This window comes from Myotis nattereri, assembly GCF_964212035.1.
Source record: "Myotis nattereri genome assembly, chromosome: 3".
In the NCBI taxonomy this organism is placed as follows: Eukaryota; Metazoa; Chordata; class Mammalia; order Chiroptera; family Vespertilionidae; genus Myotis; species Myotis nattereri.
In genome coordinates this window covers 198321698-198336489 of record NC_138077.1, presented here as the reverse complement: position 1 = coordinate 198336489, position 14792 = coordinate 198321698, and the positions used below count along the sequence as shown (strand labels likewise).

The 14792-nt window shown below is 38.3% G+C and overlaps 1 protein-coding gene across 2 annotated transcripts in view; it reads left to right on the top strand.

Moving 5' to 3' along the window:
- The window catches only part of EPB41 (erythrocyte membrane protein band 4.1), a 164156-nt gene that overhangs the window by 90170 nt on the left and 59194 nt on the right, over window positions 1-14792 (top strand). For both annotated transcript variants that reach the window (XM_081087827.1, XM_081087828.1), the window contains exons 8-9: window positions 7582-7669; window positions 13525-13677. In XM_081087827.1, the coding sequence (XP_080943953.1) occupies window positions 7582-7669; window positions 13525-13677 (241 nt within the window). The remainder of the gene's footprint in view (window positions 1-7581; window positions 7670-13524; window positions 13678-14792) is intronic.

Sequence of the window (14792 nt, the reverse complement as noted above, 5' to 3'; positions counted from 1 at the left end):
CTAGTTATTATGCTAAGTAATTTACATACAATGTCACATTTAATCTTTATAACCACCTTTTGAGTTAGGCCAGCCTTGTGGTCTTCAAGACTTTTTTAAGGTTAAAATTATTTTTATAACAATACTAAGATGATATTTGACTTTTCACTGTGTTGAAATGGATGGAGCACAAATAAAGGCAATGACATCAAACTGTACTAGTTGTTATTATATTCTTTACACACAGGCACTTTAATTTTACTTTTTAACTTGAAGTTAGAAATAAGACTAAAAGGGCCAGTTCACTTAGAAATTTTCTTGATGAGGAAGTAAAAAGTATTAATTTTATTAAATCTTAAATACATTTCTATGTAATATTCTTTGTGGTTAAATAGGACCTACACACAAAGCAGTTCTGCTATATACTGAGGTACAACAGTTGTCTTGAGGAAAGCATCTGCGTAATTGTTTTGAGTTGTGAGCTGAATTAGCCACTTTTTTTAAATCTTCACCTGAGGATATTTTTTCCATTGATCTTTAGAGAGAGAGCGCAAAAGAGGGAAGAGGGAGGAGGGAGGAAGGAAGAGAGGGAGGGAGCGGGGAGAGAGAGAGAGAGAGAGAGAGAAAGATCAATCAATGCAAGAGACACATTGACTGGTTGCCTCCTGCATGTGCCCCAACTAACTGGGCTGGGATCAAATATGCAACCGAGGTATGTGTCCTTGACCGGGAATCAAATCCACAACCCTTTCGCCCAAGTTCTGACATGCTAACCACTGACCAAACCGGACCGGGCTGGTCACCTTTTTTATGAACACTGTTTTTACTTGAAAAAATGACTATGGCCCTGACTAGTTTTGCTCAGTGGATAGAGCGTTGGCCTGCAGACTGAAGGGTCCCAGGTTCAATTCCAGTCAAGGGCACATGCCTAGGTTGTGGGCTTTATCCCCAGTAGGAGTGTGCAGGAGGCAGCCAATCAGTGATTCTCTCTCATCATTGATGTTTCTATCTCTCCCTCTCCCTTCTTCTCTGAAATCAATAAAAACATATTTTTTTAAATGACTATGATTATTCAGACTTGGTTATTTTGAAGACATTTTCTTAAAAGTGAAGAGAGCCAGTACATTTAGGATTAGTAAGCAACTGACAGTATTTGTTGCTGATAAAATGATAAAATTCAAGCTTTCAAGTGAAAATTGGAATTTTGGAAAACTTGTATTTGCCACCATGATCTTGACAAGTTACAAATATTTAAAGGCTTTTCTGATGAAGTTGTGATTTTAATGAATGTGATTTTTTAATATATCATACACTGAAATATGTCAACATTTGGAAAACGTGCATTATTACTCAGTGAACCAATATTTTTCAGATATGAAGTTCGTGATATAAATCATGCGTGGATAAAAAAGGTCCATTTAAAATGCAAGATAGATCAAAATAACACTGTGTAAAAATGCATTGATATATTTTCAGATTTCGTATTGCAACTAACCTTTAAGAAACTGCCATTGTTGGGTTTGGGTGTACTATCAAAGAATATTTAAAATAATTAATCCTTCCTTTTATAACTATGTGTCTTTGTGAGATAACATTCATATATTATAACAAAGTCAACTTATTACAACAAATTGAATTCAGAAGTGGATAAGAGAATCTAACCTAAGCCAGACATTTTAAAAATTTGTAAATATGTAAAACAATGTCCTTTTTTGCTATCTTTTTAGAAAGTATTGTTATTTTTCACACAAAAAGTTATGTTACAATATGAGTTTAGTGTTATTTAAAGATTTAGTAAATATTATAAATTTTTTGTTAGTTTTAATTTTCAATATAGTAAATATTGATAGAAATAACCCACATAAAGCAGCAATTTTCAGCCTTTTTTCATCTCATGGCACATAAACTAATTACTCAAATTCTGTGGCACACAAAAAATAGGTGTAATTTTGATTCATTAACACTGGGCTGCTATAGTTGTGTTGGCTGTTGTGGTTTTTTTAATTTGACAATGTAAGGGAAAAGGTCAACTATTGCATGCTTTAAAAATTCTTTGCTTCTGATTTACCAGAGATTTGATTCCTTTAGATTGACAAATTTAAGAATTTCAAGTTATTTTAGTAACAAAATACGTTAGGCTTAAACCTGGTTGAAAATCAGTGACATAAAGGAAAGCTTTTTGGAGTCCTCAATAATAGTTAAGAGAGTGAAGGGATCCTGAGGTACAAAAGTTTTGAGAACCACTGAGTTAGGTAATAAGACAGAAGCATGGGCTCTGGAGTCAGGCTGTCTTACTTTGAATTCAGACACATTCCTTATTAGCTTTGTGATTCTTAGAAAGTTGCTTAAGTGCTCTCAGCTGCAATTTTCTGATCTCAAAAATGTGGGTGATAATGTGAATTTTATGATTATTAAACCATAAAGTTCATGTAAAGTGCTTAGAATAATGATTAGTATACAGTGAGAATTCAGATGTTTGCTAGGATAATGATAATTCTTGTCCCTATTTTATGTGATGAATATGAGTTTGGGTTGGAGAACACCTCTTTGGAACTTAACAGAATTTAAACCCCAGAAGGTGAAATGATCTGAGGAGCAATGGATATGGTTCAGTTGATGTTCTGTTAAATACACGGGTAGATTGAGCAATAGTGGATCTCCATGACTAGAACATTTTGCAGTCTGTCATCTTGGAATTTACTTCCTCCTTTTTAGAACAATATGTAACCCTCACAAACAGAAAGCCAATTTGATTATATATAGGAGGTTTGTTTTTTGTTTTGTTAATCCTCACCCGAGGATATTTTTTCCATGGATTTTTTTTAGAGAATGAAAGAGAGGGGGGAGACAGAGAGAGAGAAACATCAATGTGAGAGGGCCGGGGATTGAGCCTGCCACCGAGGTACATGCCCTTGGCTGGAATCGAACTGGGGACCCTTCAGTCCGCAGGTTGATGCTCTGTCCACTGAGCCAAACCATCTAGGGCCAAATGGAGATTTTAATTATGTCCAAACACATGACATTTTAACCAATATAAAGAAACTTCTGCTTGGGCAGAAGCATGTACTAGGCATGGAAAAGCACAAGCAAATACCACCCTGCTCCTCAGATAAGGCAGAGATAGCCACTTATATGGAACTCTTAGTAATGGCCCTTTGCCCAGACAGAGACTTTGAAGCTATAATTAACACTTTAAATTTACATGAACACATCAAGCTTTAAAAATTAATTGCCCTCCATTTATGGATACTAGGACTTGTCAGTTTCCCCCCTTAATTATTTGAAATCACAGTCCTTAATTAAGAGATGTAAGAAACATTATTAAACGTCTGTCACATAACACTGGAACTCACTGAATGGCTATATATCCTGACCCCACTTGCTCAAAATAAATACAGGGAAACTTTGTTGTAACTTTCCTTTTTAATGAGCAAGAGTTAACCAGTGCCAAAGCTTTCTGGTTAGGCACTTCGTAGGCGGCAGTACTTTGAAAAAGTAAATTATTAGGTGGTATTTAATAAATTCATGACAGTACTCTGAATGGTTTAGAGGTATCTAATCTCTTCCCAGCTAATTTGTTATTACTTTCAAGAGTCTTGGGAAAAGCCATGATCTTTAAAATTTTAAGTTAAAAATACTTTAAGTTTGATATATGATATTACATTTAGAAAATGTTATATTTGCATGCACAGATGTCTGTGGATGGTGGGATTATAGGAGACTTTTTCCCTGTGTTCCTAATGATACTTTCCAAATTTTATATGATGAACATAGGTGATTTTTATAATCAGAAAAGGCTTCCTTAAACAATTTTGTTTAAAAACTAATAGGTGGGACAGAGCAAGATAGTCATATGTGCAGAAGGGCAGTCTGGCTGGCGATATTCAGGCCTAAGCAGGGTGGGAAGAGTGTTCATGGGGATGAGTGTGCAGCCTGGTGTGGAAAGTCAGCTCAAATAGGATGAAGAGGGCCGTCATATGTTAGTTGGCAAAGCAGAGTGAGAAAGGCATCCACATGGGGCTAAGGCCTGCATCGGGTGGAGGGCACCCATATGGGTTGTACCTGATACAGGGTCTTGAAGCCTGAGTAGGATGAAGAATATGGCCATGGCTCTAGCCAGTTTGGCTCAGTGGATAGAGTGTCCGCCTGCACACTAAATGATCCCAGGTTTGATTCTGGTCAAGGGCACATGCCTGGGTTGTGGTCTCCAACCCCGGTAGGGGGCGTGCAGGAGGCAGCTGATCAATGATTCTCTTTCATCTTCCAAAGGTTAAGATTATGAAACAAAGATTAAGGAACTGTTCCAGACTGAAGAAGACTAAAGAGACATGAACTAAATGAAACTTGTGATGCTAATCTGGATCCTTGTGTCTATACAGAACATTTTTGAAACTGGCTAACCTTGAATGGAGTCTGGGGGTTAGATGGCAGTAATGTATTAATGTTTCCTGCCTGGCCAGTGTGGCTCAGTGGTTGAGTGTCAACCTATGAACCAGGAAGTCACGGTTCCATTCCTGGTCAGGGCACATGCTCAGGTTGCAGGCTTAATCCCCAGTAGGGGGTATGCTGGAGGCAGCCAATCGATGATTCTCTGTCATCATTGATGTTTCTATCTCTCTCTCTTCCTCTCCCTTCCTCTCTGAAATCAATAACAATATATTTTAGAAAATATTTCTTAGTTTTGACAGCTATATTGAGGTTATGTAGGAGAATGTCCTTGTTTGTAGGAATTACATACTAAAATATTTGGAAGTGATGGGTCATCAGGTTGACAATTTACTCTCATGGTTCAGGAAAATATTACTTGTGATTATAGGTAAGTTTTAAAAATTTATTTTTCAATTACAGTTTACATTCAACATTACTTTGTATTAGTTTTCATATTATAGGTAACTTTTAAGTTTAAGTGTGTTTCAAAATTTTTAAATTATATTATTTTAAACTAACGGGAAAGTTATATCTTTATTTTTATTTTATTTTTAAAAAAATATTTTTATTGATTTCAGAGAGGAGGGAAGAGGGAGAGAGAGAGAAACATCAATGATGAGAGTGAATCATTGATTGGCTGCCTCCTGCATGCCCCCCCAGGCATGTGCCCTTGACCGAAATCGAACCTTTGTCCCTTCAGTCCGCAGGCTGACGCTCTATCCACTGAGCCAAACCGGTTAGGGTGGAAAGTTATATCTTCAAATTTTTTTTTTTTTTTTTTTTTTTTTTTTTTTTACAGAAGAAGAATCACCTTGAAACTTCTTTTTTTTTTTTTTTTTTTTTAATATATTTTATTGATTTTTCACAGAGAGGAAGGGAGAGAGATAGAGAGAGTTAGAAACATCGATGAGAGAGAAACATCGACCAGCTGCCTCCTGCACATCCCCCACCGGGGATGTGCCCGCAACCCAGGTACATGCCCTTGACCGGAATCGAACCCGGGACCTCTCAGTCCGCAGGCTGACGCTCTATCCACTGAGCCAAACCGGTTTCGGCTATATCTTCAAATTTAAAGATCTCTTCTTACTACCTGCCCATAATACAGTTTTAAAGCATGCTTACTCAGAAAAGCATTTGACCACATAGTTTGAAATTTAAATCTGTACTCAAATTGATTGACCCCATTATAGTCCCTTAGAGTTAGGGGAGTGAGTATAGGGAAGATTTTATCATAATTGTTTCATTTACTGTTTTAAAATTTGTCTTCAAATTCAAGTGGTCAAAATTATTTCTCTTTTATGAGCTGCATAAGGTATATCACTGTTGCAATAAAAAATAATAAACATTTATATTTTACAAAGCAGTTTCACAACCATTACCTAATTTTGTCCTACCAGTCACATTCATTCAGCAAAGACAAAAAAGTAGTTATTATATTGATTTTGATTTTATAGTTCAGATATTGAAGAAGATACCAGGTCACTACTTTTTCAGCGTAGGAGCCAGGATTCCAGTTCAAGAAAATATAACTTGAGTCCTAACTAAATCCTGCTGCCTTAAACAAGGAGTCATAACTTGCCCATGACTATGTGATCCCTCGGGGCCTTTTTTTTCATCAGCAAAATGAAAGTGTTGGACTCTGCAATCTTCAAGCTCCATTCCAGCTTCCAAATCCTAAAATTCGCCCAGCCGGGTGTGGTTCAGCGATTGAGCAATTTAGCGTTGACCCAGGAACCAAGAGGTCACTGGTTTGATTCAGGTCAGGGCATAAGCCCTGGCTGCGCTCGATCCTCAGTAGGGGCGTGCAGGAGGCAGTCAATTGATGCTTCTCTCTCATCATTGACGTTTCTGTCTCTTTCTCCCTCGCTCTGAAATCAATAAAAATATACATATTTTTTAAATCCTAAAATTCAAGCCATAGATAATAGTAACTACAAAACCCATAAAATGACTCTTACAACTATAAAAGTATATAACTTATGTGGGGTAGAAAAACTATAAAACTTTTATATGTTTTTAATGACTTGACTATACAGATTTGTAAATGTCTGAATTTTCCTTTCTTTGGATCCATTAGTAAATAGAACTCAGGTGTGATAGTGAACTTGTGAAAAGCAGTTTATTCAGGGAGGCTGTGACATGAACAATTCTGCTCCTCTCTCCTGAGATTTTGTTGTTATTGTTCCAAGGAACCCTTTGTTCTTTTTAATGAGGGTAAAAACAGATGGTTTTTGAAAGAGACTTTTCCTCCTGTTAAATGAATAGGCCACTGCTGCTTTGTATAGCTTGAGGCAGTCTTATGGGAAACAGGCATTTCCATAATTTTTCTTTGGAGTTGTGGGTGCATTGTTGTTACTGTGAAGTTATATTTTATTGGTCTGAATTGTGCAGCACTAGGAGTGATATCTTTCTCTTTAACATAACTGCTCATGAGATCTTTTTGGGGGGAAAAAAAGGAAAGTTAAAAAGGAGAAGGAAAGACCATCACAGTGGGTATTTAAGCAGTGAGACTGATTGTTTTCAAACAAATCAAATTCATTATATGCCTAGTAATGAAGACATCTTAATAACAGAGAAAGCAGCCCCATTATCTACATGCTTCTATTAACCAATTTATTTTGTTTAGATCAGTGGACAGGAACACCATCTGTTAGATTTTTTTTTTTTTTTTCATCAAGCCTGTCCCCATTAAGAGTCTCCAGTTAAGTAACTTCAGCTGCCCTTCTGTTTAATTTTCATAGTAACTCAATTCAGGGGTATGGAGCGAAAAAAGCAGCTAAGAAGATATTGTAAATTGTACCATGCCCTCAGAGGATTTAATTTAGTCACCCCTTTAGCAAGAAAAATTAGTGGGAGGAGTTTATATGTGTTGGGAAAAAGACTGAGGAGAGGAAGGGGCAGAACTGATGGTGGATGAGGCTGCTTTAAGGAAATTGTTTAGTAGGGTTTTTTTAACTTTTTTTTTTTTTTTCTGATAGCTTTGTGGTGAACTTTCTGTTGCTCTAAGATCTCTTATTTTAAGAGTCATTTTCCATAATATTCTTCTTTCAGAACTATGAACTATACATTCATATTGGTATATACGTTTATATAAAATGCAATTATCATACAAATGTTACTGTAAATGTTGACACTGTGACACTGAAAGAGTTTTAAATTTGTATTCTTTCAAAGGTCCATGACTCCAGCTCAAGCTGACCTGGAATTTCTTGAGAATGCCAAAAAGTTGTCTATGTATGGTGTTGACCTTCATAAAGCAAAGGTAATAACTTCGGCCTTTATTAACATGCATGTATCAGACCTGTGTCATATAATACTTCTCACTAACCTTTATCTGGGGTTATAATTATAAAACATTCTGAAGAGAGAAGAATTTTTTTTAATTAAATTTTTATTGTTCAGATTATTATATTGGTTCCTCTTTTTTCCCCCCATAGCTCTCCTCCAGCCAGTTCCCACCCCACCCTCCGCCCTCACTCCCCACCCACTGTCCTCATCCACAGGTTCACAATTATTGTCCAATCTCTTCCCGCACCTCCCACACCCCTTTCCCCCCCCCAAGAATAGTCAGTCCATTCCCTTTCTATGTCCCTGATTCTATTATAATCACCAGTTCATTCTGTTCATCAGATTATTTATTCACTTGATTTTTAGATTCACTTGTTGATAGATGCGTATTTGTTGTTCATAATTTGTATCTTTACCTTCTTCTTCTTCTTCCTCTTCTTAAAGGATACCTTTCAGCATTTCATATAATACTGGTTTGGTGGTGATGAACTCCTTTAGCTTTTCCTTATCTGTGAAGCTCTTTATCTGACCTTCAATTCTGAATGATAGCTTTGCTGGATAAAGTAATCTTGGTTGTAGGTTCTTGGCATTCATCACTTTGAATATTTCTTGCCACTCTCTTCTGGCCTGCAAAGTTTCTGTTGAGAAATCAGCTGACAGTCCTATGGGTATTCCCTTGTAAGTAACTGAATTTCTTTCTCTTGCTGCTTTTAGGATTCTCTCGTTGTCTTTTGCTCTTGGCATTTTAATTATGATGTGTCTTGGTGTGGTCCTCTTTGGATTCCTTTTGTTTGGGGTTCTCTGAGCTTTCTGGACTTGTAAGTCTATTTCTTTCACCAGGTAGGGGAAGTTTTCTGTCATTATTTCTTTAAATAGGTTTTCAATAACTTGCCCTCTCTCTTCTTCTGGCACCCCTATAATTCAGATGTTGGTACGCTTGAAGCTGTCCCAAAGGCTCCTTACACTATCTTCATATTTTTGGATTCTTTTTTCATTTTGCTTTTCCAATTGGGTGTTTTTTGCTTCTTCGTATTTCAAATCTTTGACTTGATTCTTGCGATCCTCTGGTCTGCTGTTGGGTGTCTGTATAATATTCTTTATTTCAGTCAGTGTATGCTTAATTTCTAGTTGGTCCTTTATCACAACATCTAGGATCTCATTAGATTTCATGAGGGTCTCATTAAGTTTATTGGTGGTTTCTAGAAAATTCTTGAAAAACCTTAAAAGTGTGGTTTTAAACTCTATATCCAGTAGTTTCCTTTCCTCCATTTCTGTCATTTGTGTCCTGTTTCTTTGTCTCCGCATTTTTTATGCTTCGCTGTGTCGATAGAGTGGCTTTCTGTGCTAAGTGTCCTATACGGCCCAGTGGCTCAGCCTCCCCAATTACCTGAGGTAGACACTCTTGGTGCACCCCCTGTGGGCTTTGTGAACAGTTTTGTTGTAGTTAAGCCTTGATTGTTGTAGGTAACACTGGGAGGATTTGACCTCCAGGCTAGTTGGCTGTGAGAATCAGCTGTGTCTACAGTGGGAGAACTTCTGTGCTGAAGACACCCTTATGGGGCAAGACTTGCTTCAGTGGGGCTTTGGTGCTCACTGAGTCTTCCCCCTGAGTGTGTCCCTTATGGATCTGAGGAGTTGTAATTGGATGGTCCCACTCTGACCACTGGGTACACTGGCTCTTGGATCTAAGGAGGTGCTAATCTAGCCTCTGCCTGAGGCTATCCAGCAGAAGCCAGCTAGCTGCAAAGCAATGCAAGTTGCCCTGGGGCCTTGGGGAAGCTGCAGTTTGTTAAGTAATTTTCAGATTACAAAGGGCCGGGCCTTTCATATGCAAAAGCCTTTGTGCAGGGCTTGGGCAGGGCGGGGTCCCAGGGGATCAGCAGGACAGGCAGAGCGAGCAATATGGCTGCTCTCAGTCCTGCCTTCAGAGGTCCTGGCAATCGCTGCGAGTGCCTCCAAGAGAAAGCTGCCCTCGAGTTCCATTGATGCCAGACAGTCTCGTTTCTCCCATATGAGGCTGGGTCCCCAGAGACTCGCCGGGAACTGGAGCTCAGAGCCTGAGACTCCCTCCCGATTGAAAACGACAACCGCACCCTCAGCCGCCAACCCTCTCCACATGCACCTCCGCACCTTTGTATTTTACTTCTGCACTGCACCTCCTCTGAGTCTCGGTATGCTTTTCTCTTTCCATCTAGTTGTAGAATTTCCACTCAGCCAGCCTTCCTGTGGTTCTGGGTGATGTCTGTTCCATCTTTTAGTTGTATTTTTGAAGTGGTTGTGCGAGGCAGCAATCTCTGGTGTTTACCTATGCCCCGCCATCTTGGTTTCTCCTCTAAAGAGAGACGAATTCTTGTTAGACTTTTAAGTCTATCAATTGAGTCAATCAAGTGTATCAAGTATTGAAATGAATTGTCCCTTTGTAATTCCACCATCAGAATTCAAGTTTCACATCCAAGCCATCAAAATATATAACATCTAGAGCAACAAAAATTGTTTTCCTAAAATACAGATATATTTGAAAATGTTGAGTGGCATCCATGTATGTTTCACAGCCAATGTCACATATATCCGAATCACTTGTAGCATTTACTAACTATGCCGATTCCCAAACTCCTCCAAGATTTACTGAATTATTTTGGAGAAAAGGCTAAATTTCTAGATTTATTAAACATCACAATCTGAGAACCATTGGCCTAAGGTAGTAGTTCTCAAAGTGTGATCTCTGAACCAGCATTTAGCATATTGAGGAACTTGTTAGAAATGCACACTCCAGGCCCCATCCCAGAATTACTGAATAAGAAACTTTGTGGGCAGAACCCAGCAATCTGCTTAATCAATCTGTCCAGGTGATTTTAGTGCACATGGCATGAACACTAGTGGCTCATTTGAGAACCACTAGGTTATGATATTGGAAACTTGAGCTCTAATCCTAGTTCTGTTTAATACAACCTAATAGAATGAATACTTTAAGGGCAGATGCTTGACTTCTCTCATCTTCAGCTACTGGCTGGGAGGTTGAGGAGTTTGTGAAGGAAAGGGCTCAAGGGATAATCAGAGTTTCATAGAAGAACTTAACTAGGATGCACGAAGAGAGGACTCAAAACTAGGTCCAGCCCTAGCTGGTTTGGCTCGGTGGATAGAGCATCGGCCTGTGGACTGGAGGGTCCCAGGTTCGATTCCGGTCAAGGGCATGTACCTTGTTTGCAGGCACATCCCCAGTGGGGGGGTGTGCAGGAGGCAGCTGATCGATGTTTCTCTCTCATTGATGTTTCTAACTCTCTATATCTCTCTCCCTTCCTCTCTGTAAAAAAAATCAATAAAATATATTTAAAAAAAACAACAACTAGGTCCAATGAGAAACAAGCAAAGGAATAGGAATACTTGGCCCACAGAAGAGAAAGTTGGGAAGACATAATATCTGTCTTCGTATATTTAAAGAATTGGTGTGTGAAATAGAGATTTTACTATGACTCCAAGATATAAAACTAGAGCCAGTAAAGTAAACTACAGGGAAATTCTGTTCAGCATAGTTTGACAAACTGTCTAACAGTCAAAGCTATTCAAAGAAGGGATGGACTACCTCATAAGATAGTGAGCTTTCTATTGTTAGAGGTACCCCATCGTAGGCAGTACAGTCACTTGAGTGATTGAACTAAAGTGACCTTTCAAGCTTCTCCCAATGTGAATATCTGATATCTGAAGTCTCTTCCTTAAGTTAGATTAATTCTATTACAATTTCATTGCATGTTAATGGTTTTTCTAAATATGTTGTTCCAGATTGTTTTGGGCTGGGCACTATAACTTTGAATCTATGTAATCTGTGAAAATGTAAAGTAGATGGTAGGAAGATGAGTAACATTAGAATAGCTATATTTCCAAAACTAAAATTGTTTGGTTTTGCTCTTAATTCCTGCTGGAGGCTGGCTATTGATTCAGTAATTATCTGGAATGAATAGAGGAGTCAGGTAACAAGTTCCTTTCCCAAATGTTGTAAAGCAAATTGTTTCTTCAGAATGTATAATTGAGAGATATTGTTGTACCTACAGGCTTTAAGAACTTAAGAGGACATCTTCTGGGAAATTCTCAGTTACGTAGTCGTTGAATTGGAGTCATATAATTTCTGCTTCTCGATTGTGCTTGCACGTACACATGTAGGCACTAATATGTTTTTCTATACCCAATTGAGGAAAAGAAGTAGTCAAGAAACCTTTGACTCTAGGTTTTGATTACTTATCTAAATAAGTAATCATCTGTAGAAATTAACTCAGGTGAAATTTAGTTTCCTTGAGTTACAGACATATAGATGATTAACATCTAATTTTTAAATTTTTCTCTAAGAAAAGAGGCATGTAAATGTGACTATGTTTTATCTGACTATTCTTTCTTGACTTGGGGATAATATTTATAATTTAATATACTTAACATAATAATTATAAGAACCTACAATTCTCTCACATTAAATTTATATAGTAATAAAGTTAACTCCTTATCATGATTTTTGAAAGGATGACCACTTTATCATAAAAAAAAAAAAAAAGCCTGGCTAGTGTTGCTCAGTGGTTGAGTGTTGACTTATGAACCAGGAGGTCGCAGTTCAATTCCCAGTGAGGGCACATGCCTGGTTTGCAGTTTCAATCTCCAATAGGGGGGCTGCAGGAGGCAGCCAATCAATGATTCTCTCTACCTTGATGTCTCTCTCTCTCTCTCTCTCTCTCTCTCTCTCTCTCTCTCTTTCTCTCTCTCTCTCTCTCGCTCTCTCTCTCTCTCTCTCGCTCTCTCTCTTCCTCTCTGAAATCAATAAATATATGTTTTAAAAAAATAATTGTTGGAAGTGTTTATTGGTATACTAGAGGCCCAGTGCATGGATTTGTGTACTGGTGGGGTCCCTCGTCCTGGCCTGCGCCCTCTTGCAATCCCAGACCCCCTCGGGGGATTCCGGAGAGCCAGTTTTGGCCTGATCCCTGCTGTGCATTTGTGCACTGGGCCTCTAGTATGCATATAAGATCTTTGGTTAATCTCTTTCTACCCCCTCTTCCCTCAGATTCATCAGTCTGTTCCACGTTTCTATGCCTGTCGTTTCTGCTCCTGTGTTTAGCCTCTGCCCCCTGGTGGTCAGTGCACATCATAGCTACCAGTTGGCTGGTCGCTTAGGCTTTTATATATATAGACTAGAGGCCCAGTGCATGGGGTGGATGGGGGTGGGGAGGGCCCTCAGCCCAGCCTGCACCCTCTCCAATCCGGGACCCCTCGGGGCATATCCAACTGCTGGTTTAGGCCCTACTGGGGATGTGCCCACAACCAAGGTACATGCCCTTGGCCGGAATCGAACCTGGGACCCTTCAGTCTGCAGGCCGACGCTCTATCCACTGAGCCAAACCCATCAGGGCATCTATGTAACTATTTTAATGGTCACATTATATTTCACCAAAGAATGGGCAATAATTTAACCCTGGAGGTTGGGTACTTAGGTTATATCCAATTTTTCACTCTTACAACATTCTGAATATTTTCATGTATAAAGCATTTTCTGTGATTTGAATTATTTTCTTGGAACAAATTACAGAAATAGAATTACTGTGTCTGATTTGGACATTTTAAAGATATTTGTGATAGGTAATAACATTGTGGGGGTTTTTAATGTGGCAGAGTAATGACATTTTTACATAGACCGAATAGTCCCATGGATTATTATGTTAGGTTAAGCTTTATTATTCATGGTATGCTTTGTAACTCTTTTTGGTTGTTGATATCTTCAGATTCTCTAGTAATAGTCAGCAGTGTGTTAAGCACTTTGCTCAAGACTGAAATGCTAATACTTCTCTTTTTCAGGACTTGGAGGGAGTGGACATCATCCTAGGTGTCTGCTCTAGTGGCCTTCTGGTTTACAAAGATAAGCTGAGAATTAACCGCTTTCCTTGGCCCAAAGTGCTGAAGATTTCTTATAAACGTAGCAGCTTTTTTATCAAGATTCGGCCTGGAGAGGTATAGAATTTGTGTTTCTTTTCCCCCACCCCCCCACCCCCAAATCAAACACAGACCATGTCTACAATATCTCGTCGCTTCCTTTTTTTCTTGTTATGTCATCTAAGAGGTCTCTCTATAGTATGCAGGAGCTGATATTCTGTTTTCTCAATCAGTCCTGTAATGCTGCTTTTCCTCCTTGCTACTGGTTTTCTGGGCTTTTCTCTTTATGTAAGTAAATATACCATGGCCAAAAGTGAAACTTGCATTGATAAACTTGTTCCTTGTTTACTCCAGGTAAAATCTTCATGGAAAATCGTTTTAAATTGAGTAGCATGAGATTTTTAAATTGAGGAGTTTGTTACTCATGTTTTGTACCACCAATCTCTTACTCATTTAATTAAAATGTATTTATATGTGTAGCTTCTAGTAGTTACTGGGAATATATTCCAGGCTCAAGTTCTAGATTTTTAATAGAGTTGTTTAACTTTGTGTCAGATAATTCAATTATTAGTTGGTGGGCAAGTTTCAGGATATATTAATGCTGACCAAATTTAACTTTTATATTAAATAGTCATTATGTATAGAGGAAAATTGTTTAAGTAGGAATTAAATTTTTTAAAAAGTTCTACCTCTTACTCTGCCAACTACTAAGTAAAAGACCCTGGAGAAATCTAAGACTCAGCTTCTTTATCATTCAAGGTGGAAAATACCTTCTCTGTCAGGGTTGATTTGAAGACCAAATGAGAAGACAGCTGCAAAAAGTCTAAGCTGGAAAATATTATATTAATTTAGTGGGTTTTTTGTGTGTGTATATCACCATCTGCTGGTGGAAATGGCTCATTATTTGAGCATGGAAATACTGGATGTTCAGCCTTAAAAATCTCATAAGAATGATCATTGAAGCATTTATTTAGTACCATAATTATTTACCTTGTGCCTTTCACAGAACAATCTCTGTCTTCTGTCAAAGAGTTTCAAACCAAGAGTCATTCAGTCAACAGATATTTATTGAGGGCATTCTTTGTGCCATGCACTACTCTAGTGGGTAGAGACAGTGAATAAAAGTCCATTTATTTTTGTGGGAAGGCGCACGCGCGCACACGCACACACACACACACACATTTTAATAAATT